Source organism: Puma concolor, chromosome A1 (assembly GCF_028749965.1).
Source record: "Puma concolor isolate L17-30 chromosome A1, mPumCon1.1.hap2, whole genome shotgun sequence".
Lineage (NCBI taxonomy): Eukaryota > Metazoa > Chordata > Mammalia > Carnivora > Felidae > Puma > Puma concolor.
In genome coordinates this window covers 102,535,374-102,559,305 of record NC_141667.1, presented here as the reverse complement: position 1 = coordinate 102,559,305, position 23,932 = coordinate 102,535,374, and the positions used below count along the sequence as shown (strand labels likewise).

The window sequence follows — 23,932 nt, the reverse complement described above, 5'->3', positions numbered from 1 at the left end:
GCGCCTGTCGGCCCCACCGGGTCCCGCGGCCACCCCTTCCTCGCCGGGAAAACCGTGCGGAGGCGCGGCCTGCGTGGCGCAGCTGCGGGACACGAGAGGGTAGCGACTGGAAGCTCCGCGCGGGGCCTCTGCGTCCGGCCGCGCCACGTGGCCGCTCCCGCGCCCTCCCGCCACCGGCCATGCGTGTCGTGTGAGAAACGCCTCATCCCGATGAAGCCGGCACCCCAAGAAGGAAGTAACTTTGGGGACGAGGCTTCACTGTGCGCGGCTGCCGGGCGCCGGGCGGTGTGCGTCCGAGGTTTCCTTGCGGTTCTCCGGAAGCAGGCCCCTCACCCGCGCCGCCGCCCTCGGGGTCCTGGGCGCGGCCGCGCGCGCCCGGGACGCCGGGCACGGACCGGCCCCCCCGGCCCCGCGCATTCCTGCGCTCGCGCGGACGGCGGGAGGCCGGGAAGGGAGCAGTGCGGGTGGCTTCAAGAACACTGAACCTTTAATTGGGCTATAAATCAGGCAGGGGAGTGCGGTGGAGTTTGTGCAGGTGTAAAAACAGAGGGGAAAGCCCGGGCCGAGCAGCCACAGCGCCCGGGCAGGTCAGAACCTCCAGCAAACTAACATCTTGATAAGTCCGCTGACAACAAAATAAACAGTGGAGAGGGCCGGGGAGGCGGGGAGCGCTGTCAGCCGCGGTCCGCGCGCAGCAGCACAGAGGCTGTCTGCTAGGGGAAAGCAGGCCTCTCTTGGTTTTTGTCTGGGGCTTTGGCGGGGCGGGGGGGCGGGTGGGCTAGGGAGGAAGGAGAAGCAAAATTCTCTCCCTTCTCGCCCTCTGGATTTCAGCATCGCATCCTAGTGGACAGAGGGCCCCGGGACTGTTAGACGGTGAAGGTTTGGGGAGTGCGCGCTGCCTCAGCGACTGCCGCTACGTCCGGGTGCCTGAGCTGTCGGCAACCGCGGGCCTGGCCGTGGCTCGACGGAGGCGCGGCCCTGTGCGATCGACGACGGGTCTCGGGTGCCCCCTCCCAGACGCGGCGCCACCGGGAGACGAGCCACCGGCCCCGGCTTCATTTCAACGACTGACGTTGGGAAAACACTGCCGCGCCCCTGGCCCAAGGAGGTAACACACCAAGTAGAAAGACCGATCAAAAATTAATTCGGTGCACTGCTCGGGAGCAAAACCCTGTCAAAACCTTATCGAGACGTTGGCACAAGCAGCAAACGGATTCACAGGCAAAGGAAAACAATACAAGTCTCGTTAGATCGTTTTTCTGGACATTGTTTAAAGTCTGAAAGGGACCAAATCGTTTCAAAATGTTGCCAGTAAAAATTATCCTATGTGGAATGCAACTAATCCTTTTAGGTTCCTGTCAACTGTTTCCACAAAAGGAATCCGATTTTTCAAATCAAAGATCCAAAAGTCTTTGGGGAGAGATTTATTACATGCCAGAGCTTTAGTTACAGAATAGAGTTACAATAACAACTCGCACCCACCAACTCCCTAAAATAAGGGATCCCTTCCCAGATAATCCTAAAGAAGTGTGGGGGATGGCTTGCTGGAGCCCTGCTATGTATTGGGGGAGGGGAGGGAGATGGAGGGGAAGAGGAGGAAAGCTAAGAAATCTTAAATTCCTGACATAGGAAAACAGAACACAGAGTGCCTCAGCATTTTATTTTTATCCTCTCTACCCCTGGTTACTTTTGAAGAAGAAAACAAAACCCAAACTTGGGGACTTGCCCTCCCAGTTCCTTGGTGATGACAACTTAAAGGTGAGGTTAATGCTTGAACTGACTACGGAAAAACTCTGGGGTGCCTAGGCACCCCCAGTGGTGCGGAATCTGGAGTCTCTGGGTTTGCATATTGATGTGTCTACAATTTCTGCAAGTGGAAAAATATTTATTTTAAAGTTTGTAAAAGAATACGAGAAAAATAGACTGTGTTTTATTTTTTTTTTAATTTTCTTTGGTTTGTAATAAAATGGTTAAGCATGTGGAAAAAAAAGGGTCCGAGGGTTTTTCACTGTGATTCTATTTAACTCTTCACAAACCCATGTGAACATAAACTCATTCCATGTAGGTCACAGTCTCAGTTCACAGGACTATGAGCATTTTGTGATGTGCGCCTCCTCCCTTTAACTTCTTCTTCTCTTCACAGAGAAGAAATAGTGGCTGAGGACACCACTACTAGGTGATCTATTAGTAAAAAGCCTTAAAAACTTGGGAGGAAACTCAAATTTATATTTATCTGCACGGAGGAGTTTGGCACTCCAAACCACATGGACACTTAATGTGCTTTAGGTGTTTTGTGAGTAAACTGCCAAACTAGAAAGATACTGTCAATAACCAGACAACCTCTGCTTCGTTTACAGACTACCAAGCTTGAAAGAGTTACGGTAAGTGAAAAAACTGAAAGAAAATGATCTTCCTACTCTTCCCTCCACCTTGCTGTTTTCCTGCTGCACTGGCTTGCTCCTCTTGCTCCACGAGTGTATGCTTATGTTACTGGACGCAACGTGGTGGCCGGAGTTCTTTCATTTAACGTGGGAATAAAGGGATTTGCAATGAAGCAGGTGCTCAATAAATACTGCAGACTAATCCCACTTTACCAAGGCTTAGAGGTTAAAGGGATGATCAGTAGATACGCAACTAGAGAAAAGAAATAGAGCGAGAGACTAGAAGAGTGGATTTAAAGCACTACTGGTTTGTTTATTTTAGAAGGGAGGAGACAGTCATCTCTACAAATACACAACTGGCCGAAGAGAAAACACAAGGCCATCTCTTCTCATTATTTCCAGAAAGGCTTAGGTAACAATTGATTTCATACATAGAGAGGGGATTTTGAAGAAAGAGGAGTTTTTACAGATAGCCAAAGATTTCTCTTAACTAATTTAAGAATTTGGGTCTCCTCCAAAGTTTAGAAGTCTTACTTTTTATTTCCGGGAAGAATAAGGAGGTCGGAAAGAAGCCTTAGAGGAATCATCATTCTATACAATTGTATAGGTTTTATGTTCTCCAAAATATGTTCCCATAAATGGTCTTATTGTAGTCTCACAACTTATCCCCAAGCTCCCCAAAACTACAAATGAGTGTAAAAATTGATCTAACATTTAGTTTCAAACTAGTCTTATTTATTCTGTTGTGGGATTTGGAGAATTTTTTGGTTTGTGTCCCCCCCCCCCACTTCATAGTCAATTATTTAAAAAAAAATCTCATCATGGTCATTTTCATATATATGAAGCTTTGCATTAAAATGGTACGAAGTAGAAATAGAGAACCAAGTTGTTTTTCATTCATAATAATACTTCATTGTTGACATTTCAGAAAATGTGGTGTGTCCTTTTATTGCTGAAAATCTCTGCCTTTTACTTATATTAATGGGAATTCCGAAACAAGTGTATACAGAGGCTTCTGCTTTCGGCCATAACTAATATGTGCCACTGCTTTGTCTTTACTAGTCTGTTATTAATCAGTCAGTAGTTGCAAATAAGAGAGAACCCTCAATTTGTGCCTGGCTCCCTCTGGGACAGAGAGGGCCAGGCAAGGCCCCAGGGCCTCTGATCCACCACCTTGGGCCTGCCCAGAACCTCCCCTGGTGCTCAACAGACTCACTGGGCCTATGGACACATTCCATATATAGCTTGCATTCTTAACACATTAGACAGATTCTCCTTTAACTGTAAGATCCTAAATGCAGGGAAACACCCCATTGAAAAATCAAGTCAGTTTCAAAAAAATAACAGAAAAATAATCTCCCAAACTGTCTCCTGATTTCAAATTCAGGGTCAGAACTTTCCAGGTTCTCTAAATACTGTTTCTGATATTAACTGCCTGCTTTTATTCCTGAAATGGGATTTTGTTATCTTTTACAGTGTAAAATCTAAAAGAAGAACTGTTTCTGGTTTTACAAAAATACTCCTCTAGAAAATCAATGTTACCTTCCATTAAGCGCTGTCCCTTGAAAAGACCACTATAGACACTGTCCTTTACGGTCTGCAGCTCACTGTTAGGTACAATCCTTGCACTGACTCCAGCTTGGATGTTCTCATAAGGGACAAAGCATTGGCCCCAACAACTGCCCAAGGAGGCTCGGGTTTAATAATGCTTCTGGTGGCAACTGGCAAGGATGCTTTGGCATCAAGAAAAAGATGTGATTCCAGCAGGTGGTCTGGAATTCCCTCCCCGCCTAAGCATTTTAGGGAAACCTCTGGCCACCCAGTTCTGAGCTCCAGGTGGGATTGTCCCTCGGGAGGCTCCAATGCAGTGGATTAATTGTGCAAGGGCTAAAAGGACTGGCTTAGCCCACATCATACACAGCTGTTCAAAGACAGAAAAATCTTCAAGAGTGTGTCTGAACAGAGGGGAGAGGGTACATTCTGAGAAAAGTGATTTTCTTTCTCATTAAATGTTTAATCAGTTGATCTGACTCTTACATATTCTTTTTTTTTTTTTTCCACTTAGAGACAATATGACCTTAAGTGTGGTTCTAAAGACCTGCTTAGCAAAATTTCTGTCAGTGTGGCAGAATTTCAACCATTAGAAATTAGGGAGAAAAGCAGAGGAAATGGGCAAATAGTACAAAGGTGAAAAGGTGAGGTAGGGGTGTGTGTGTGTGTGTGTGTGTATGTGTGTGATATTTTAAGGGAGATTGCTAATGCACAAAAGATTGGAAGAGTGCTGTCATGTGGCACTAGGTAGAGGAAGCTGACATTTCTGAAATAACCTGACTAGAGATTGCAAATGTATCTACATGAAGGGGCTGGGGTATCTCCTGAGTAGAGGAAGGAGGGAGGAGGATCTAGCAAGGAAGCAAAAAGTGAATAAAAAACAAATGGCTCTTCTACACAGTGACCTCTAAGGCAATTGCCCTGCCACAGTGGGCGTTTAATAAATCACAATGACGGCCACAAAGTGGCAGTGTGATGTGAAGGGCATAAAATGGGATTTAAATACTGAAGTCCCAGTAGCTGTGACCTTGGGCAAGTCATTTCATATCTTTTCAACCTTAATATCCTTATTTGTAAAATGAGATCAGTAATAATTCTTGTTGTCACTATTTCAGTGTGGTTGAGAGAAATATTAATGAAAATCCTTTTTAAACGCTGATGTGTGCTGAGGGTAATGACTGGAATAGATGGGCGGTTCCTAAAGAACTGGTAATATCTGCTTCTTGATCTGATGCTGGTTGCAAGGGTATGTTTGCCTTGTGAAAAGTCATTGAGATTTGTGCATTTTTCTGTATGTGTATTGTACTTCCTAAAACGTTTACTTTTTAAAAGTGAGAATAGCTCAAAATGGCTTTTAAAGTCAGGATGATGATAATAAAGAGCAGGAAATTATAAGTGTGGGCCAGAAACTCAGAGGCTTTATCTCATTTCTCTTCTGAGCCATCTTATCACACCTGGAGGCTCAGAACTCAAAAAGGGGATTGATGATAATAATCCATTATTTTCTATGTGTGTTTACTTGTTACTGAATAGTGTTTTCCTAGTAAAGAAGCAAGAGGAATAAACCAGGAAGCTTCCTGCGTGCCAGAGCGGTCAACAATAAAAAGAAAAGAGCCCAAGCTGTTCACGTCAAGGGAAAGATGTGATTAGAGAGATGTGACATGCAAAGAAATTATCTGAAAAGTGAATTCAGTTGGGAAAGTACAAGTCCCAAAGAGCCATGAGCAGCTGGTCATGATCAGATTCTCCATCTTCCTGTCAAATGTAATCGTATCCAAATTGGCAGGGTATTTATTGCTAAAGTCGAAGGGCCAGATTTTACACTAAACATATTTACACATTTACATTCGTGGCCCTATAAACAGTCCACATTTCACTGGCCGTGACATCAAACACATTTACCAACAAAAAGCATATGCCTAATTACAAAATCATAGGGGAGAAGAGAGGCAAGTGGCAGCTGATGGGCAATGAGCGGTCATGCCTGTGTATGTGTGTGTGTGTGTGTGTGTGTGTGTGTGCGTGTGTGTGTGTGTGCATGTGTGTGCGTGTGTGCGCGTGAGTGCGTGTGGCCCAGCTGCAACACCAGGAAACAGGGAGAGACAGGAATGGATGCTGACAATGCCGGGCCCACTTTACTTATCCTCTGCTTCCCAGGCCATTCCTTGTCTGGTTCAGTTCTAAAGGGGGCAGGGGATCCCTGGCACGCCAATGTGTCCTGCGGTCATCCCCTTGAAGGATCCCAGAGAGACCAGAGTGACTGCTGGGCAGATTTCTGATTTGGATTGAGTTTGATGCAGATATGAACTTAAAGTTGTCCCCACATGACTTTTCTCAGCCAGTAATAAAAATAAGTGTGAGCAAAATGTGTAGCCAGCAGAAAAATTTTAAACGAAAACTAGAGTCGTTAACTCCTGGCTCTGGGTACTAAGATCTGATCCTTACTCATCTATAGCAGTTATAATAACACAGTTAGCTGCTCCAAGCTTGGTCTTCGGTCAAGCAAGGAAATCAGAGCCACCAGGGCCAGAGAGAGAAAAACAAAACAGGCACAGCCACTGGCCTCAGACAGCCTTTAATAAATGACACAGGCTGGTAGTCCATCAAAATAATCACCTTCCATCAGAAAAAACACCTCCCCCAGATCTCTCAGAGGACAGGGTACAGGAAGGAATGGTGGGCTTTCAAAAAAAAAAAATAATAAAACCTGAAAGGCTGAAGCTTTTCCCAAATGGATGCTTATTACATTCACTGTAAGAATTTTGATAGTAAATATACCCCAAATACAGTTCCACCAGCAGAAAGTTTGGGCAGGAAAGGCCCACTGAGTAGGGGACCAGGAAGGAGAGCTGAGCAAACATCCAGATGCCTCAGTGAGAGAAAATGGGAGAGGTTCTCATCATTTTTTCCTTCCCCTCCCCAGTTTCTTTTTCTTTTCTTAAGAGGAAAGGAAGTGGCTCTTAAATAAATGCACAGGATGCGGACGGAGAGGAAACATGATGTTGAGCAGAAGCTCTAGCTTCTTGTTTTAAAGAAATAAAATAATTACCCAATAGAGAAAAAAAGAAATCAACCAAGAAACGATCTAAGGTCATGACATCATGTGTGGTACAAGGAGCAATTCAATCCATAAGGGCTTCATTACCCGGGCAATAGATAACATTTGGCTAAATCTAGCTGCAGAGTAAATCTCCGCAGCACAACAGAGCCCTGAATGGAGAGGCTCCTTTTTGTGTGGTCCTTCTCCGGGAGCTGCCTGAACCATTAGCCCCAATATATCCCTCTCCCTATTAACTGCAATTCCCTCCCGACTGAGCTTCGGTCATTTGTCTCCAGGCTCTACGGGGGCGTTTGATGAGCAGAGAAACAAGGCGAAGGGGAGAAAAGCGTCGGGTTAATGAGTTGTAGCAAATCCACACTTTGTAGTTGGGAGGAGGAGAGCTGGTGGCCAATGTTTGTCCAACCGGTTTATTTTTCGAGACCCAGCCTATTGAGGAAGGCTTGTTCAAGCAAGCTTCGTCCTTACAAACACACAAACATCCTTCTGTTTGCCTTCAAAGAAAAGAGGACCAGAGCTGGATTTGCATGCGAATGAGGAGCCCCGGGAGGAGACGTCCTTGCCCATCAAAGGCCTCCGTAGCCCGGCAGCCCCGCGGCCTTTGTTCCAGCACCTGCTCGTCCACTCGGCCAACCGGGCGAGCCCCGCGTTCCCGGCCGCCCGGTAGTCCGCCACCGCTCACTCCCTGCCCGGCTCGCCGCCTTCGCTCCCCACTATCTCGTCCGTCTCCGGGCCAGCAACACCTACCGTGGAAGCCCAAACCCGGAAGGTGATGAGGCAAAACGCGACAGTGAGCAGGCCGGTTGAGCTTACTTTTTCTTAGGGCTCAGGGGCGCACCACAGGCTTGCGGTCTCTCTAGCTGGCTTGGGTGATGCGGGACCCCACCTCCAGACGCCAAAGGAGGCCAGCGCTGGATTGCACAGTGCCTTGTTACCATTCTCTTAAAAGCGCGGACATCCTGGGGGCGGGGGAGGGGGTAGAGTCCGTCCTGGCACTTTTTAGAGATGCGGGAATTTGAACAGAGAGAAGGAGTAGCTGGGATTCCCCGCTGTTCGGGACATCCAAGTATCATGCAAATAATAATAATACCCATGGCCCCGTTCTTTCACTCTCTCCTCATAATGACTTTCAGCTCTAAGTTTCAGATCTGTGACTTACAGAAGGCTGCGAGGCATGCGAGCGGTGCCTGGGCCGTCTGGGTTCCGCCTGCTAACTCGTCTCCACCCCGGGCAGCTGTGGCATCTGGACGTTCTCGGTTCCAAAGTCCTCTCTCTTAGCCGTGCTAGGGCAAACGTAACTTTTGTATATAAGATTTTGATCTAACAATATTTCAGTTTGTATCTATATACTTAGTAGTAAACTATGAGGGTATGTTTAAACTCTTATTTAATCTATTCCAAATATTTGATAGGAAAAAACCCAGAACTTAATTTTTGAGGCCGTGAGAGTCCATTTTTTCCCCTCCCTAAAAGGGGACAAGAGGACAGGGCATCAAGAGTGAATGTCACTGCAAAAACATTGGCCTATAAGTCAGTCTTCGTTAACTTGATTGGTTAGTTGTGCAGATCTTCAGGTATATACCTGTCCAGATTTTTTGAAAAATAATTTAATAAGCATATTCAACCTCCTCTGCAACTCACTAATATTATTTAAATTACATATTACATATGCTTTGCTTTTATTTGGAGCCCACAATAACATCTATAGTCATCAAAACTAGAGACTCACGTTTTTTCAAAGAACTAGAAATTGCTTGCAACAAGTAGTTATTGAAAACACTTAAAGTTTGAAAAAAGATAGCCTAAATCATGAAAATGGTATAAATACTTCAATAAACACCTGATACATTTTCATTTTTATTCTTAGTGTGTACTACCCTAAAATTGAAGATTTCTCTTACATACCTTAAGTTACACATTTAAATTAGAATTTCAATGTTAAGTTTGCCTTTTAGAATAAAAATTTCTTTATTCAATTCCTGGAATCCCTTCTGTCAGGAGAGTGGTGGCTTTAAACCCTAGAGCTTTCAAATACAATTTATTTTATATGTGTAAATATTCAGGACTTCAAAGCTACTTAAGTGTTGATCATCTCTAAAAATTTTTAACTAAAAGTTACCTATTTGCTTGTGTTGCTTTCATTACAATATAATGTGTTGCAGAGCTTTTACAGATATATGCAATATTGTGCTCAAAAGCGAGTGGAAATCAAAGGAAGTGGGAAACTGACAAATTTAAAGTTCCATAAAATTATCTGAGGGTAACTGTGGCATTAATTTTAAATAGCCTCAATGCTCTTCAAAATGGAATGGAATGAGATTTGAAAATGTATACCAAAGTAACTTCTTCAACTTGTAATCATTTAGAAGTAGTTTCTGGTTTCTTGCAATAGCTTTGACCTAGGAAGTATAACTGAAAAATCATGGCATGATGCTTTTGTTAAATTCTCTTTGAAAATAAAATGTCCTATTCTATATTGGGTTCCTACATAACTCCCATAGAAATTTCCTTAACAAAAGAGAAAATAAACTAAGCAGGGGACGACTGAAGCCAACTTTTTGGTGGATTTTCTTTGAAAATTAAGCATTTTATTTCTGAAAAAGTGTAAAAATCTTACATTAGAATAGTACAATAATAATTGCCAGTAAAATTTACAATACTCCTTGTAAAGAATACGCAGTAAGTACAAAATAAAAAATCCGCATGTCTATTATGATACAAAACACAGGTTAAAATAAGAAATGATAATTTTGACTTTTTTTCCTTGTGTAAACATGTTAATCATTTTTTTTTTTCCTTTTCATGAAAAAGTACACCAGACAAGTGTCCTCAAATAAAAACTATTGCTTCGCTGGCACTCTTCAGGACCTTTACTGTTTGTGTATCATTCTTTTGAACATTACTGATATTTTTAACGCCTGGACCTGAGAATCTCTAGACCTCAAAAAGGCTTAGATTTTTTAGAAAAACGTTTCCCACAAGTCAAGGAAGCCCCTTGTGCCTAGGCCAAGGGAGTGCCCCCACCAGTACCCTCTTCCTCCGCACCCCGGGTCGGGGCCTGCAGCATAGGGCGACTTTGCATAAATAGAGGGACCCGCAGAGCCAAAAAGCGCGTCCCCGCTGCTGCCAAACTCAGTCTTGTCTGAGAGTCCCAAGCGGCGAAAATGGGGGCGCGAGGTCGGGAGGGGCCGCGCCGGGAGAGGTGTACCAAACGCCAAACCAGCAAGATGAAAGAAGAAAAAAAAAAAAAGAGCCGGGATTCCTACCTTCTCTTTCCCAAGCGCGCTAACATAGCGTTATTAACAATTTGAAATCCTAGCAGTAAAGTTCTCGACACTGGACAGGGCAGTCCCTTGGTGCAGAGTCCCCAGCGCGGCGGACGAGGAGACCGAGGAGGCGGCGGCGGCCGCGGCGGCCACGAGGGAGCGGGTGAGCGCGGCGGCCGGGCCTACGGCCGCCTGAGCGGCGCAGCCGCCGCCGCCGCCGCCGCCGGATCCCGGCGCGGGCGCGGACGGGGTCCCCGCAGAGGGTGAAGGCGAGGCCTGCACGGCGACGGCTGCTTGCGCGGCGGCGGCGGCGGCGGCCGGGCCCAGGCTGCCTCCGATGATGCTCTCGATGGAGAAGGGCGAGCGCGCCAGCGCCGAGGCGCCCGGGCCGCCGGCCTTGGCAGCCGAGGCCTGCAGGGGGGCGGGCAGGGCGGCGCCGAGCGGGTGCGGCCGGTAGCCGAAGGCGGTCCGGGCCAGCTCCGCGGCCGCGCCGTGCGGCGGCGGGGGCGGCGGGGGCGGCGGGGGCGAGTGCGGGTGGAAGGCGGCGGCGGCGGCCGCGGCCGCGGCGGCGGCGAAGAGGGCCGAGGGCGGCGCGTAGGGCGGCAGCTGCAGGCCGTAGCCGCAGCCGTAGGGGCCGTAGCCGTAGGCGTGCGGGGGCGGCGGGGGGCGCGGGCGGGAAGAGCGCCGCGGCCGCCGCGGGGTCGCCCGCGCCCGCCGCGCCCCCTGCGCTGCGCAGCAGCAGCGACTCGGCGGCCGCGGCGTTGGGCGGGAGCAGCGGCTGCCGCTTGAAGCGCTTCCTCCGGCGCAGGAAGCTGCCGTTGTCGAACATGTCGGCGGACTCGGGGTCCAGCGTCCAGTAGTTGCCTTTGCCGGGGTTGCCGGGCTCGCGGGGGATCTTGACGAAGCAGTCGTTGAGCGAGAGGTTGTGGCGGATGCTGTTCTGCCAGGCGGGGAACTTCTCCCGGTAGTAGGGGAAGCGGCCGCTGATGAACTCGCAGATCTCGCTCAGCGTCAGCCGCTTCTTGGGGCTCTGCAGGATGGCCATGGTGATGAGCGCGATGTACGAGTAGGGCGGCTTCACCAGGGGGTTCTTGGCGCCGCCGCCCGCGGTCCCGCCGCCGCCGCCGCCGCCGCCCGCGCCCGAGCCCGCGCCGCCGCCCCCGCCGGCCCCGGCCCCCGCCACTGGGGCTGGGCCCGGGGGCGCCGGGGAGGCCACTGAGCGCGGGGCCAGCAGGATGTCATCGTCGTCGTCGTCCTCCTCCTCCAGGTCCTCCAGCTCGTCCTCTCCGGCGTAGGAGCGCCGCCGCCGCCGCCGCTGCGCGGGGACCGCCAGGCGGGACACGCCGCCGCTGCCCTCGTCGTCGTCCTCTTCCTCGTCGTCTTCGTCCTCGCCCTCCCCTACCACGTCGATGTCTGTCTCCTCCGCGAGGCCGGAGGCATCGGACATCTCCGTGCTCAGGGTCATAGCTGTAGCGCGGCGGCGGCGAGGCGGCGCATAGGGGCGCCGGGCTCCGGGCTCCCGCCGCGCCCCAGCCCGGGTCCCGGGCGGCGGGCCCGGCACGGGGGCGCCACGCTGGGGGCGCCGCCGCCGCTGGAGCTGCGCGGGAGCTGCCGGGCTGCGGCAGAGGCTTTTTGCGCGGCGACTTTGTAACTCCTGCGCCGCCGCGAGAGCCGCAAGGTCTCTGCACTCGCTGGACTCCGCGCGCACCGGTCCCAGGCGGGGGGACTTGACCTTCCCCTTGCGGAGCGGGGCCTCGCACGATCAGTGAGGAGGGGGTGGCGAGGCCCCGGGCGAGCAAGTCAGAGTGTCGGGCGCCCGGGACGGTGCGGGACGGGTGAGAGTCTAGGGACCGAGCTCGGCGAGGCGAGGGCTGAGTCCAGGAGAGGGCGGACCTTTCCTCGGCTTATAGCAGGAGGCCTGTCACATGGTGTGCACGTCAGAGCGCTACCGAGGGAAGGGAAAGAAAGCCTAGGAAATCAGCCCTGCTCGGGAGAGAAAGTTTGCCCGTAGGAGGGAGTAGCAACTGAGAACATGGGGGGAGGAGAGAGGACCCCACCATTCTTTACTACTCCTTGTCAAAGGGGTTGGGACCCGAATTACGTGCTGGCCCGCGGTGCTCTGGACCTAGGGCCACTGAACGAGTTGGAATTCCCAGGCTCCTTCCCTTCAATTAGCCCTCAATCCTAACTTCACAAGCACTCCCGTGACGCGACAGTTTGACCAGTCAGATGGCCTGTAGGAGACGTCCAGCCCAGAGGTAACTCCCCTCCCCCAATCGTCCGAGGTGGTCCCTGGGGAATGGCTCTGAGATCTGTTGGGTTGTCCCATCTCCCCCAGATTGGGCCAGCAGCTCCCCCATCGAATCTGTAGAGAAACCCCCCCAGTTTAAGCACAATAATAATTGTTTACTGACCTTTTAACCTGTCCCCTTCGGTTCTTCTCCAAAGACGTTTGTTTTCCGCCATCTGTTAATAAAAATGTGGTTAGGCTGGCGTTTTAGTCACTTATCTGCAACTGAATGCCCTAGAAACTTGACAGCTAAACTAAGCCCCTCTAATGAGAGGATCTGACAAATTTCATGGGAATAAAGAAAGTAATCATTGAATGCAGAAAAGAAATAGAAAATGTTAGTGAAAAACAAAATACATTTTTAAAAACTGCACCCTAGGAGCAACTCATAAAAAGCTCTTTCATAATGGGTAAGGGACTCTATAGTTCTTAGTAAGAGGAACATTCTAATCAACACTTCACAGTAATCTCAAAATACTTAAATAACTACAACATATACACATACTCAGGCTTAATAGGAACTATATTAATTAAAACTTTCAAACCAGCTTTAGAAATGTCTCTGGAAAATCTAAATATTTCCAATAGCTACTGGTGAAAAAGAAACGAAATAATATTTTAAAATAAGATGCAAGTTCTTTTCAATCCAATTTTCCTTTTCAGGTCACAAGGTAGTGGAAATAATTTAAATATGACATTGTTTTGAGTATTCCCATCTTTGTCATCAACTCTAATCATTGTGGCTGGTGTAAGAATCCCAATAGCTTGTGGAATTCACACTCACATAGCCATACATTTTCGATATTTGCATTTCCTAAAACACTTCTATTTCAAAGTAGGGACCTGCCTCCAAATTACAGCTTTCTGATTAAAATAACCACTTGACAAAAACTATCAAAAATCAATGGCTTTTTGTAGGAACACTCATCAGCTACCTTTGTGTATATCATTTTATCCACCAGGTTTTTCACATTTTCAAACGTTTTATTACTCCCCTTATCCATCACAGAGTCTCAAAAATAAACTGTCCCCCCACCTAAGACTTATTTTAAAATCGAGTTTTTGTTGCCTAAGAGAGCTAACCACCAGTTACACTTACAAATGACCCATAAAGTCCATCATAGATCTTTGACAGATCTACGAGAACGCCTCAAATTGTAAATAAATTATTTTCCATTGAGTCTCGTTTGAAAAATGACTGAACCATTTAATTATTGTAAGGCGCTCAGCATTAACCTGAGCCAACATTAATCAGCACTATTAATCAGGCATCACATTGCTTTGTTGATGTAGCCAGGATTCCTTACCAAGGCGTTCACTTTTACATTAGGAAGTTTAAGTTTTATAAGTACCCAGTCAATAGCTAAATAAACACCATGATTTGCACTAGACTGAGGATTGGTGTGTGGCGAGGTATTTGAAGGTAAAACGGAGGGGAGGAATTTGTTCGCAGACCATTAGTTACTTTAGGTGATCAGCCTCCATTCCCCTATGCTGAACTTGTCTGGCCAAGGAGGGCGCTGAGATTGACTTTGCGTTCCGTTTGTACCTTTGTCCAAAGCTCCCTCCCCGAAGGGTTAAAGGGATCTTCCCTGGAAACGTTTGAAAAACGTGGCAAATTATCTTCTGGCCACTCAAGGATAAGTGTTAGGATTTAGAGAAGGTCAGAGCTGAAGATCAACCCAGGAGGATTGCTGCGGGGACAGTGTTAACAGAGATTTGGGTGAGCTTTATACTCGAGCCCCAGATTTGGACGTGTCACTTGCTTTGTTTGCTTTAGTGAAGCTACACTTTTGTACGCGGCCTGTAGCTCCCGGCTCTTGAAATTCCCAGAGCGCGGAAACCCAAGTGTTTCATTTCGCGCGTGGTCCTCCTTTGCGCGCCTCGTCCCCTCCCCCCGGGCGTCCCTCCCAAACGTGCTCCCAGCTCTCAGCCCCGGCTGGGGAATATCCACCGCCACGCTCTCAAGCTGGCACAAGGGACGAGAAACTAGTCTGTGAGGCGGGCTGGGGGCGACGCGGCGATCTCCCTCTCGTGTGCTCCGCTGGCGTGCAAGCTGAACGCGCGGGGCGCCCGCCTGGCCGGGTAGTGCCCACGTGGGGAAGGGCTGCCCCCTGGCGGCGGCGCAGCGCCCTGCTGACCGCGCCGCAGGCCCGGATCCCGAGCTGGGAGGCAGCAGGCGTTTTGGGAGTGTGGCTAGTGGGCTCCGGGCCTTCCCTCCCACTGGCCGTCGGACGGCCAGGGTTTTTGTTTCTTGAGGCCCCACCTCTCCTTCTCGGGAGCGGCGGAGCAGGAGCAGAGGCCTTTCCCTGAACCGCAGGTTTCTGCTGTTTTCACTTGGATGGTTTGGGCGCTCCACAAGTTCCCCCCCCCCCCCCCCCCCCCCCCCCCCCCCGAGAGAGCAGTTATTGGGATTGTGCGGCAGCAGGAATCGGGGAGGTGGCGGGACCTTCCACTGGGGGGGGGGGGGGTCGGGGGGGCTCGGCGCCTTGCCCTCGGTCCCCTCACAGAACCTCCTTTGGTGGGTGAAGGCTAGCAGAGACCTGGGGGAGCAAACTCCCCATTTGGGGAGTTGAGCTTGGACTCCAGCTCTCTCTGCCCCAGAGCATCCCAAGAGTTCACCCATGAATGTGTATACGAACGTGTTTCCCAACTCGGCGGACGCTTGGGGCTGCGTGTCTCCTGGAATCATTCCACAAGTCTGTACTGAGATACCACTTTGTGCCTAGAGCTCTGGTTCTGGAGAGAAAGAATAAAACTGGAGTCCATGGTGTGAGGGGTCCCGTGGGGGAGCCAGGTAGATGGGCAATTGTTAGGCCCAATGACAAGTGGTTTCTCAGTCCCCCGGCCACAACAGCGGTGCCTGGGAGCCGTTCTTTAACCGGACACTGTCCTTCCCCCTGGCTCTACGCATCTTCCTTTTCTGGAATCTCAAACGTCTGGAGGCCAAAGGGCACTCTATTCCTCGTTGGTCTTTTTTACTTGTTTTTTTAAAATTGTTTTCCAGTGTGTGTTAAAATATACATAGCATAAAATTTACCCTTTATTTTTACTTTTTAACTTTTTTTTTCTTGTGACTAGGCTCAGAGCCTTATATGTATTAAGTAATGTATAACATGAATATATACACAAACATCACATGGGTGGCATAGCACAGTAGTAAAAATTTACCACTTTATACAATTCAGAGGCATTAAGTCACGTTGAGGCAACAATCATATTATCCATTTCCAGAATTTTTCCATCATCCCAAACTGAAACTCTGTACCCATTAAACAGTAACTCCAGGGGCGCTTGGGTGGCTCAGTCGGTTAAGTGGCCGACTTCGGCTCAGGTCATGATCTCGCGGTCCGTGAGTTCGAGCCCCGCATCCGGCTCTGTGCGGACAGCTCCGAGCCTGGAGCCTGTTTCGGATTCTGTGTCTCCCTCTCTCTGCCCCTCCCCCATTCATGTTCTGTCTCTCTCTGTCTCAAACGTAAATAAACGTTAAAAAATTTTTTTTAAACAGGAACTCCATTCCTCCCACCCAAACCCCAGCCCCTGGCAACCATGATTCCACTTTCTCTATGAATTTGAGTATTCTGGCTGTCTCACAAAATAGAAAAATACAGCGTTTGTCTTTTGTGACTGGCTTATTTCACTTACAGTATCTTCAAAGTTCATCCATGTGGTAGCATGTATCAAAATGTCATTCCTTTTTAAGGCTGAATAATACTCTTTTCTATATATACACATTTTGCTTATCCATTCATCTGCCAACGGACATTGGGTTATTTTTCTCCTTTTCTGTTCCTTTTCAAACCTCCATGCACCTAGCTCTTTGTAACACCATGCATGCAGTGGGCATTCAATAAAGGTTTGTCATTTTCCTACACCTTTTTCACCCCAGAAATCCTCAAAGGAACCCCATTGTCCTAAGAAAGCACACACATTAGTGAAGTCACAGCAACAGTCTTCCCACACCCTTCTACATTTGTAACCTCACCTTGCTCACGATTTTGAGACGTTCTTTTTTTTAAGATTTCTTTTTTTAAGTTTATTTATTTACTCTAGCGGGGGAGGGGCAGAGAGAGAGGGAGATAGAGAATCCCAAGCAGATATTCTGTCACCACAGAGCCCAGCGATGAGCTTGAACCCATGAACTGCAAGATCATGACCTGAACTGAAATTAAAAGTCGGATGCTTAACCGACTGAGCCACCCAGGCACCCCAACGTTGAGACTTTCAGATTCACACTCTGCACATTATCTTCAATTTTAAAGAGTTTTAAAAAAAAAAAAGTAAGAGTTAAGACTCCACCAGAATTGTGAATATTTCCCCCTGATGCGCGCGCGCGCCACCCCCCCCCCCACCCCCCACTTACATTTTATATCCCTTTCCTGCCTTCTTACCTGTCTTAAAGCCTTGGAGGCCCCAGATGACCTTGAAATGTTTCTCTGGCTGTCCAGGTCCTTCCACTTCAGCATTCTCTAGTGGTTTAATATTCCTTCCATGAGGGTTGGTTCATACATGCCACTGAGCTAATGTCAAGGTCACAACAACTGGTGAAGTGGGTACCATATGATGGCTGCGGAAACAGGCATGGATAGTTGCCTCTAGTTGTTACAGAGGCCACGAAGGCAGAGTGGAGCCCTCCATCTTCATGTCGCAGTTCCAGAAGCCTCTCCCAACATAGGACTCCATGGGCCAGACTCTTTGCACCCCCTAAATCTGCTTCTTTGGAGCCAGTTATGTAGTCTGAAAATAAGTTCAAGGCAAGGTGTTACCGGCTGAGAGTAGTTAGTACCTCTCCTAAGGGTAGGTACATTTTAACAAAAAACATTTGATAAAATGTCGTAATCCAGTTTCAAATGGGGGTCTTCACGCAGTGTAGTTGGAAGTTAGAGTCCTTTGTGAAGAAGATATTTTAGTGGCCTTCTGGGTCTTATTAAGCAGTCTTATGCTTGGACAACAGCTCCTTAAACAAGCATTTCATGTCCTGAGCAAGATTCAGAAATCCTCAAGAATTCAGAATGTCAGCAAAGGTCTAAATCTCTGTTTTATAACAGCAAAATTATTTATACTGACTCAGGAATTTTCATTACCGCAGGTAACCTGGACTAGCCCTCCTGCCCCAACACACACCAGCACAGAGACTTATTTAGCTCTGATCTCAGTGGCTTGAGGCGGCACGTTTAAATTTTGTATCCCAAAATGAAAAGTTCAGAAGATATTTTTATCAGGAATTTAACTGCAAAATACACACATCTCCATTCCAGAGAGGACTCCTCCTTTGGGGGGTTACCTTCAATACAACACTCTGAAGAGAACATGTTCATAGCATCACCTGGGTGGCTCAATGGATTAAGTGGCTGACTTCAGCTGAGGTCATGATCTCGCGGTTCGCGAGTCCAAACCCTGTGACCAGCTCTGTGCTGACAGCTCAGAGCCTGAAGCCTGCTTTGGTTTCTGTCTCCCTCTCAAAAATAAATAAACATTTAAAAAAAGAGAATATGTTTGTAGCTCTGTAATGTTCTCATGTTTACTTACATTGTTTAATAAGTTAATTTCTTGGAAATAGACATATTATTTTTAATTCTACATAAGAATTTAAAAATAGTATTACCATATCTAGAAAGAATGCATTTATTATTATTTTTTATTTGTAGTTCACCCAGGGGCTCTCTGTGAAGAGAAATCTCTCTGCTTGGGAAGAATAGGGCTCTTTAAAGTGATTTTAGGGATGCAGCATTGAAAATAAAAAGGATCCTTTATAAAACCATCAGAAAGCCTTGTCACTTATTGCAATTTTTTGTGTGTTTAAAATACATAGTGACCAACCGTAGCTATCGCACACACGCGCGTGCACACACACACATGCACGTGCACACACATACACTCTATTGCTTGGTGTCCAGGCTTAAACCAAGACTGAACTATCATCCCTCTGCTTTACATATGCAAACACACCAAAAGATCTCAATATCCACCCTCAGGGGCAACCCTTCACCTGACACACACCACAGTCTGGCACCAATGTGGCGGTGGGGGGTTAGTTGCCGTGGAATACAAACATAGACCCCTGTGCAGAAGATGGTCTTAAAAGTTCCCACTAGAGGAACATGTGAGCAAGTTGTCTTTACTAGAAAGCTCTGATTGGCTAACTTTCTAGAGCAGAAAAAACTGAGAAAGGATCTGAACCCAAAATCTACAGAAGAGTAAAGAAAAATAATGACCACTGGCAATAAAAGACATGCAAATTGGAAAAAGGTGAAATGCCATTTTCCTCGATCAAATTAGCAAAGAGCATGAACATGATGGGTGTAATGGTAAGAACTCAATCATACACTTCCTGTGTAAAGTGTAGTGACACAAAACTTCTAGCAAACAATTTGGCAGTTGTATCTTCAGTGCCCATTCTCTCTGTTATCATTCATTCTAGGGCTCCATCCTAAGAAAACAACCAGAAATATAAACAAAGATTTAGGTACAAAATTGTTTGTTGTAGTGATTTTTTTAAGGGAAAAAAATTGGGAACATGCTAAATGCTCAAGAGTTCAACGTTTTACTATATATCCTTAAAATGGCATCATTTGCAATCATTAAAAATTAGGTCTGTGACTGGAAGTCCTAATCAGAGCAATCAGGCAAGAAAAAGAAATGAAAGGCGTCCAAATTGATAAGGAAGAAGTAAAACTTTCACTCTTTGCAGATAACATGATACTATATATAAAACCCCCTAAAGACTACCAAAAAAAAAAAAAACACCCAAAACTACTAGAACTAATACATGAATTCAGGAAAGTCGCAGGATACAAAATTAATATACAGAAATCCATTACATTTGGACACACTAATAATGAAGCAGCAGAAAGAGAAATTAAGGAAACAATCCCATTTACAATTATACCAAAAATTGGGGCACCTGGGTGGCTCGGTCAGTTAAGCATCTGACTCTTGATTTTGGCTCAGGTCATGATCTTAAGGTCTTAAGATAGAGCCCCATGTGGGGCTCCTCACTGAACGTGGAGCCTGCTTAAGATTCCCTCCCTCTGCCCCTCCCCTGCTTGCACTCTTTCTCTCTTAAAAATAAAAATTAGGGGCGCCTGGGTGGCGCAGTCGGTTAAGCGTCCGACTTCAGCCAGGTCACGATCTCGCGGTCCGTGAGTTCGAGCCCCGCGTCAGGCTCTGGGCTGATGGCTCAGAGCCTGGAGCCTGTTTCCGATTCTGTGTCTCCCTCTCTGTCTGCCCCTCCCCCATTCATGCTCTGTCTCTCTCTGTCCCAAAAAAATAAATAAACGTTAAAAAAAAAATTTTTTTTTAAAAAATAAAAATTAAAATTAAATAAATTAAATAAATAAAAATAATTTTTAAATTTACAATTGCATCAAAAATAACAAAATACCAAAAAAAAAAACTACCTAGGAATAAACTTAACTAAGGAAGTGAAAGACCTATAATCCAAAAACTATAAAACATTGATTAAAGAAATTGAAGATGACACAAACAAATAGAAAGATAGTCCATGTTCATGGGTTGGAAGAATTAAATGTCCATACTACCCAAAGCCATTTATTGCAATCCCTATCAAAACACCAACATTTTTCACAGAAACTAGAACAAGTAATACTAAAATTTGTATGGAACCACCGAAGACCCTGAATAGCCAAAACAATCTTGAGAAAGAAGTACAAAGCTGTAGTAATCAAAACAGTATGGTGCTGGCAAGAAAATAGACACCTAGGTCAATAGAGAACCCAGAAATAAAGCCATGCTTATATAATTAATTAATCTAAGACAAAAGAGGCTAGGATATACAACAGGAGAAAGACATTCTCTTCAACATTTGTTTCTGGGAAAAGTGAACAGAAACTAGACCACTTTCTTACACAGAAATAAACTCAAAATGGATTAAAGACCACCAAATGTGAAACCTGAAGCCATAAAACTCCTAGAAGGAAACATGGGTGGTAATTTCTTTGACATCAGCTGGAGAAAGATTTTTCTAGATATGTCTCCACAGGCAAAGGAAACAAAAGCAAAATTAAACTACTGGGACTACACAAAAATAAAAAGCTTTTGCACAGTGAAGGAAACTATTAATAAAACAAAAAAGGCAACCTACTGAATGGGAGAAGACATTTCCAAATGATATATCCAATAAGGGGTTAATATCCAAAATAAATAAAGAACTTATACAAGTGGATATCAGAAAAACACACAATTAAAAAATGGGCAGAGGACCTGAACAGACATTTTCCCAAAGAAGACATACAGATGGCCAACAGACACATGAAAAGATACTTAACATCTCTCATCATTAGGAAAATTCAAATTAAAACCACAATGAGGTATCACCTTACAACCTTTCAGAATGGCTAGAATCCAAATGACAAGAAACAACAAATGAGGATGATGAGGATGTGGAGGAAAAGGAACCCTTGTGTACAACTGGTGGGAATGCAATTTGGTGCAGCCGCTGTGGAAAACAGTATGAAAGTTCTTCAAAACATTAAAAATAGAAATACTATATTATCCAGTAATTCCACTACCAGGTATTTACTCAAAGAAAATGAAAATGCTAATTCAAAAAGACATATACACACTATTTTTATTGCAGCATTATTTACAATAGCCAAGATATGGAAGCAACCCAACTGTCTATCCATAGATGAGTGGATAAAGGAGATGTGGTATATATGTACAATGGAATAATACTCAACCATAAAAAAGAATGAAATCCTGCCATTTGTAACAAGATGGAAGGACCTCGAGCATATAACGCTAAGTGAAATAAGTCAGTCAGAGAAAGATAAATACCATATGATTTCGCTTATACGTGGATTTTAAGAAACAAAACACAGATTCAAAAATAGAGAGAATAAACTTTGGTTGCCAGAGGGGAGGTGGATGGGAGAATGAGTGAAAGAGATAAAAGGGATTAAGAGCACATACTTTTCTTTTTCTAATCCAAAATGTGTTTAATGGGGGGTGCCAGGCTGTCTTGGTCTGTGAAGCACGTGACCCTTGATCTTGGGGTTGTGAGTTCTAGCCCCACCTTCAGGGTAGAGATTTTACTTAAAAATAAAACTTAAATGTTTTTATTGGGATGGTTTCCCATCATCTTGATTCTGGGGGTTATTAGTGCTACTTCCGTCTGAAGGAGCATCCTTCTGTAAGTCTTGCTTTTCCTCCCGTAGGCTGGCAATGGAAAGTGGAGCAGCCAACACACAAAACTACAGTTTGTGCATGGGCTAAAGACAATCGCGATTTTATGAGCATTTCACATCCATGAAGTAGGAATTGGGGCTACGCACCAGGCACTTCTTCTTCCGCTTCCTCTCCTCCTCTCCTGGGGAGGGGTGGAGGAGGTCCTTGGAGAGAGGCATGTTTTCGTGGGGAAGATGTCCCTTCGTGAAAGGCAGAATACACTTATCTTGATGAGCATTGAGTAATGTATAGGATTGTTGAAGTGCACACCTGAAACTAATATAACACCGTTTGTTAATTACACTTCAATAAAAACATTAGGTCTGCAAACAATCTTAATAACTTGAAAAGGTCTTAAGACTAATGGTAAAGGAAAAGTTCAGATAGAAAATTACACATAATATCTTACCAATTTTTAAATATGCTATACATGTAAATAGTGTGACTGGAAGGAAATACAATAAAAGGTCAGTTGGTTATTTCTGAGAGGTGGGATTATGGTGATTTTTATTTTGGTATTTATACTGTACTTTTCTATCTTTTCCTCATTTTTCACAATGAGCAATCTCCAAATTGCTGAGCTGTGACCTGAGGAGCATAATTAGTGTAAAAGAAAGACTATAGTCTAAACAGTTTATATCATCTGACGCATAACTATTGGAACAGACACTAAGAATTTAAAAAATTTTTTAATGCTTATTTATCTTTGAGAGACAGAGAGAGACAGAGCATGAGTGGGGGAGGGGGAGAGAGAGAGGGAGACACAGAATTCAAAGCAGGTTCCAGGCTCTGAGCTGTCAGCACAGAGCCCGATGTGGGGCTCGAACACACGAACCGTGAGATCATGACCTGAGCCAAAGTCGGACACCTAACCGAATGAGCCACCCAGGCACCCTCAGACACTAAGAATTTTAAATAAACAGGATAGATATCTTAAGGAGAAAAGGGAAATTATTAGTAAGATCAAGCAAGAAAGATAAATAATTTTCGAAAAACCCTAGTGGAAACATTAAGTATGAAGAATGCAATAGATGAAATAAAGAACAAACAGATGGAATAAATAGCAGAATGGAGACAGCTGAAGTATGGATTGGGTTCGAAGATCAGTGTGAGGAAGTCTCCCAAAAGCAGCTGGAAAGGACACAATTCTAGCTCGAGGCGCTTTGTAATTTTAGCAGGAGAGAGACAGACCATAAGAAATAAACAAAATGAATACATGAATTAATGAATGACTTCTCTAGTATGCTAGAAGTTAATAGATGTTGTGGGGAAAACAGTGAACAAAGACCGGAATAATGATACAGTTGGGTATTTAGGGGAGGAGAATTCCAAGCAGAAGGAATGATTAGGGCAAAGGCCCTGAGGCAGGAACATACCTGGTCATATTTAAGGAGTGGCAAGTAGGCCAGAGCAATCTAGTGGAGTGAGCAAGGGGGGGGGGAGTGGACCAAAATCATAGAATAGGAAATGAGGTCAAAGGGGTATGGGATGGGAGGAGGCGATCATGTAGGTAGCCATTATAAAGACTTGGGTTCTTACTCTAAATGAAACAAGGAGCTGTTGACAGGGCAGTCACCTGCTAGAATTCATCCTTAAATCCTGTAAAGGATTCATCCGGTTGCTCTGTTAAGAATATCCTGTATCAGGGGGTACCTGGGTGGCTCTGTCAGTTAAGCGTCCCACATCGGGCTCTGTGCTGACGTCAGCTCAGGTCATGATCTCGCGGTTTGTGAGTTCCAGTCCCATATCAGGCTCTTTGCTGACAGCTCGGAGCCTGGAGCCTGCTTCGGATTCTGTGTGGCCCCCTCTCTCTCTGCCCCTCCCCTACTCTCTCTCTCTCCCAAGAATAAATAAACATAAAAAAAAAAAAAGAATACCCCGTATCAGCCTGGGTGACTCCATCGGCTGAGCGTCCAACTCTTGATTTTGGCTAAGGTCATGATCTCAGGGATTGTGGGATCAAGCCCCGCTTCTGGTTTCACACTGAGCATGGAGCATGCTTAGGATTCCCTCCCTCTCTCCCTCTCCCTCTTTTCCTCTGGTCCTCTCTTCCCCTGGCTCTCTCTCTCTTAAAAAAAAAAAAAAAAAAAAAAAAAAAAAGAAGAAAAAGAAAGAAAGAAAGAAAAAGGAAAAGAAAAAGAAAATCCTGTATCAAGCAAGGGAAGAAACAGAAAGACACGTTAGGAAGCCATTGCAG

At 46.0% G+C, this 23,932-nt stretch overlaps 1 protein-coding gene and 1 pseudogene across 1 annotated transcript; both read right to left on the bottom strand.

Moving 5' to 3' along the window:
• Positions 1–6,914: 6,914 nt before the first annotated feature.
• FOXD1 (forkhead box D1) lies at positions 6,915–21,942 on the bottom strand. Its single transcript, XM_086698968.1, is given in 5 exon segments — positions 6,915–10,922; positions 10,924–12,201; positions 12,671–12,722; positions 16,938–17,283; positions 21,843–21,942. Coding segments are annotated over 2 exon segments (1,431 nt in total). The 5' UTR covers positions 11,722–12,201; positions 12,671–12,722; positions 16,938–17,283; positions 21,843–21,942; the 3' UTR covers positions 6,915–10,289.
• On the bottom strand, positions 21,611–21,914 carry LOC112861002 (small ribosomal subunit protein eS27 pseudogene; annotated as a pseudogene).
• Positions 21,943–23,932: the final 1,990 nt, after the last annotated feature.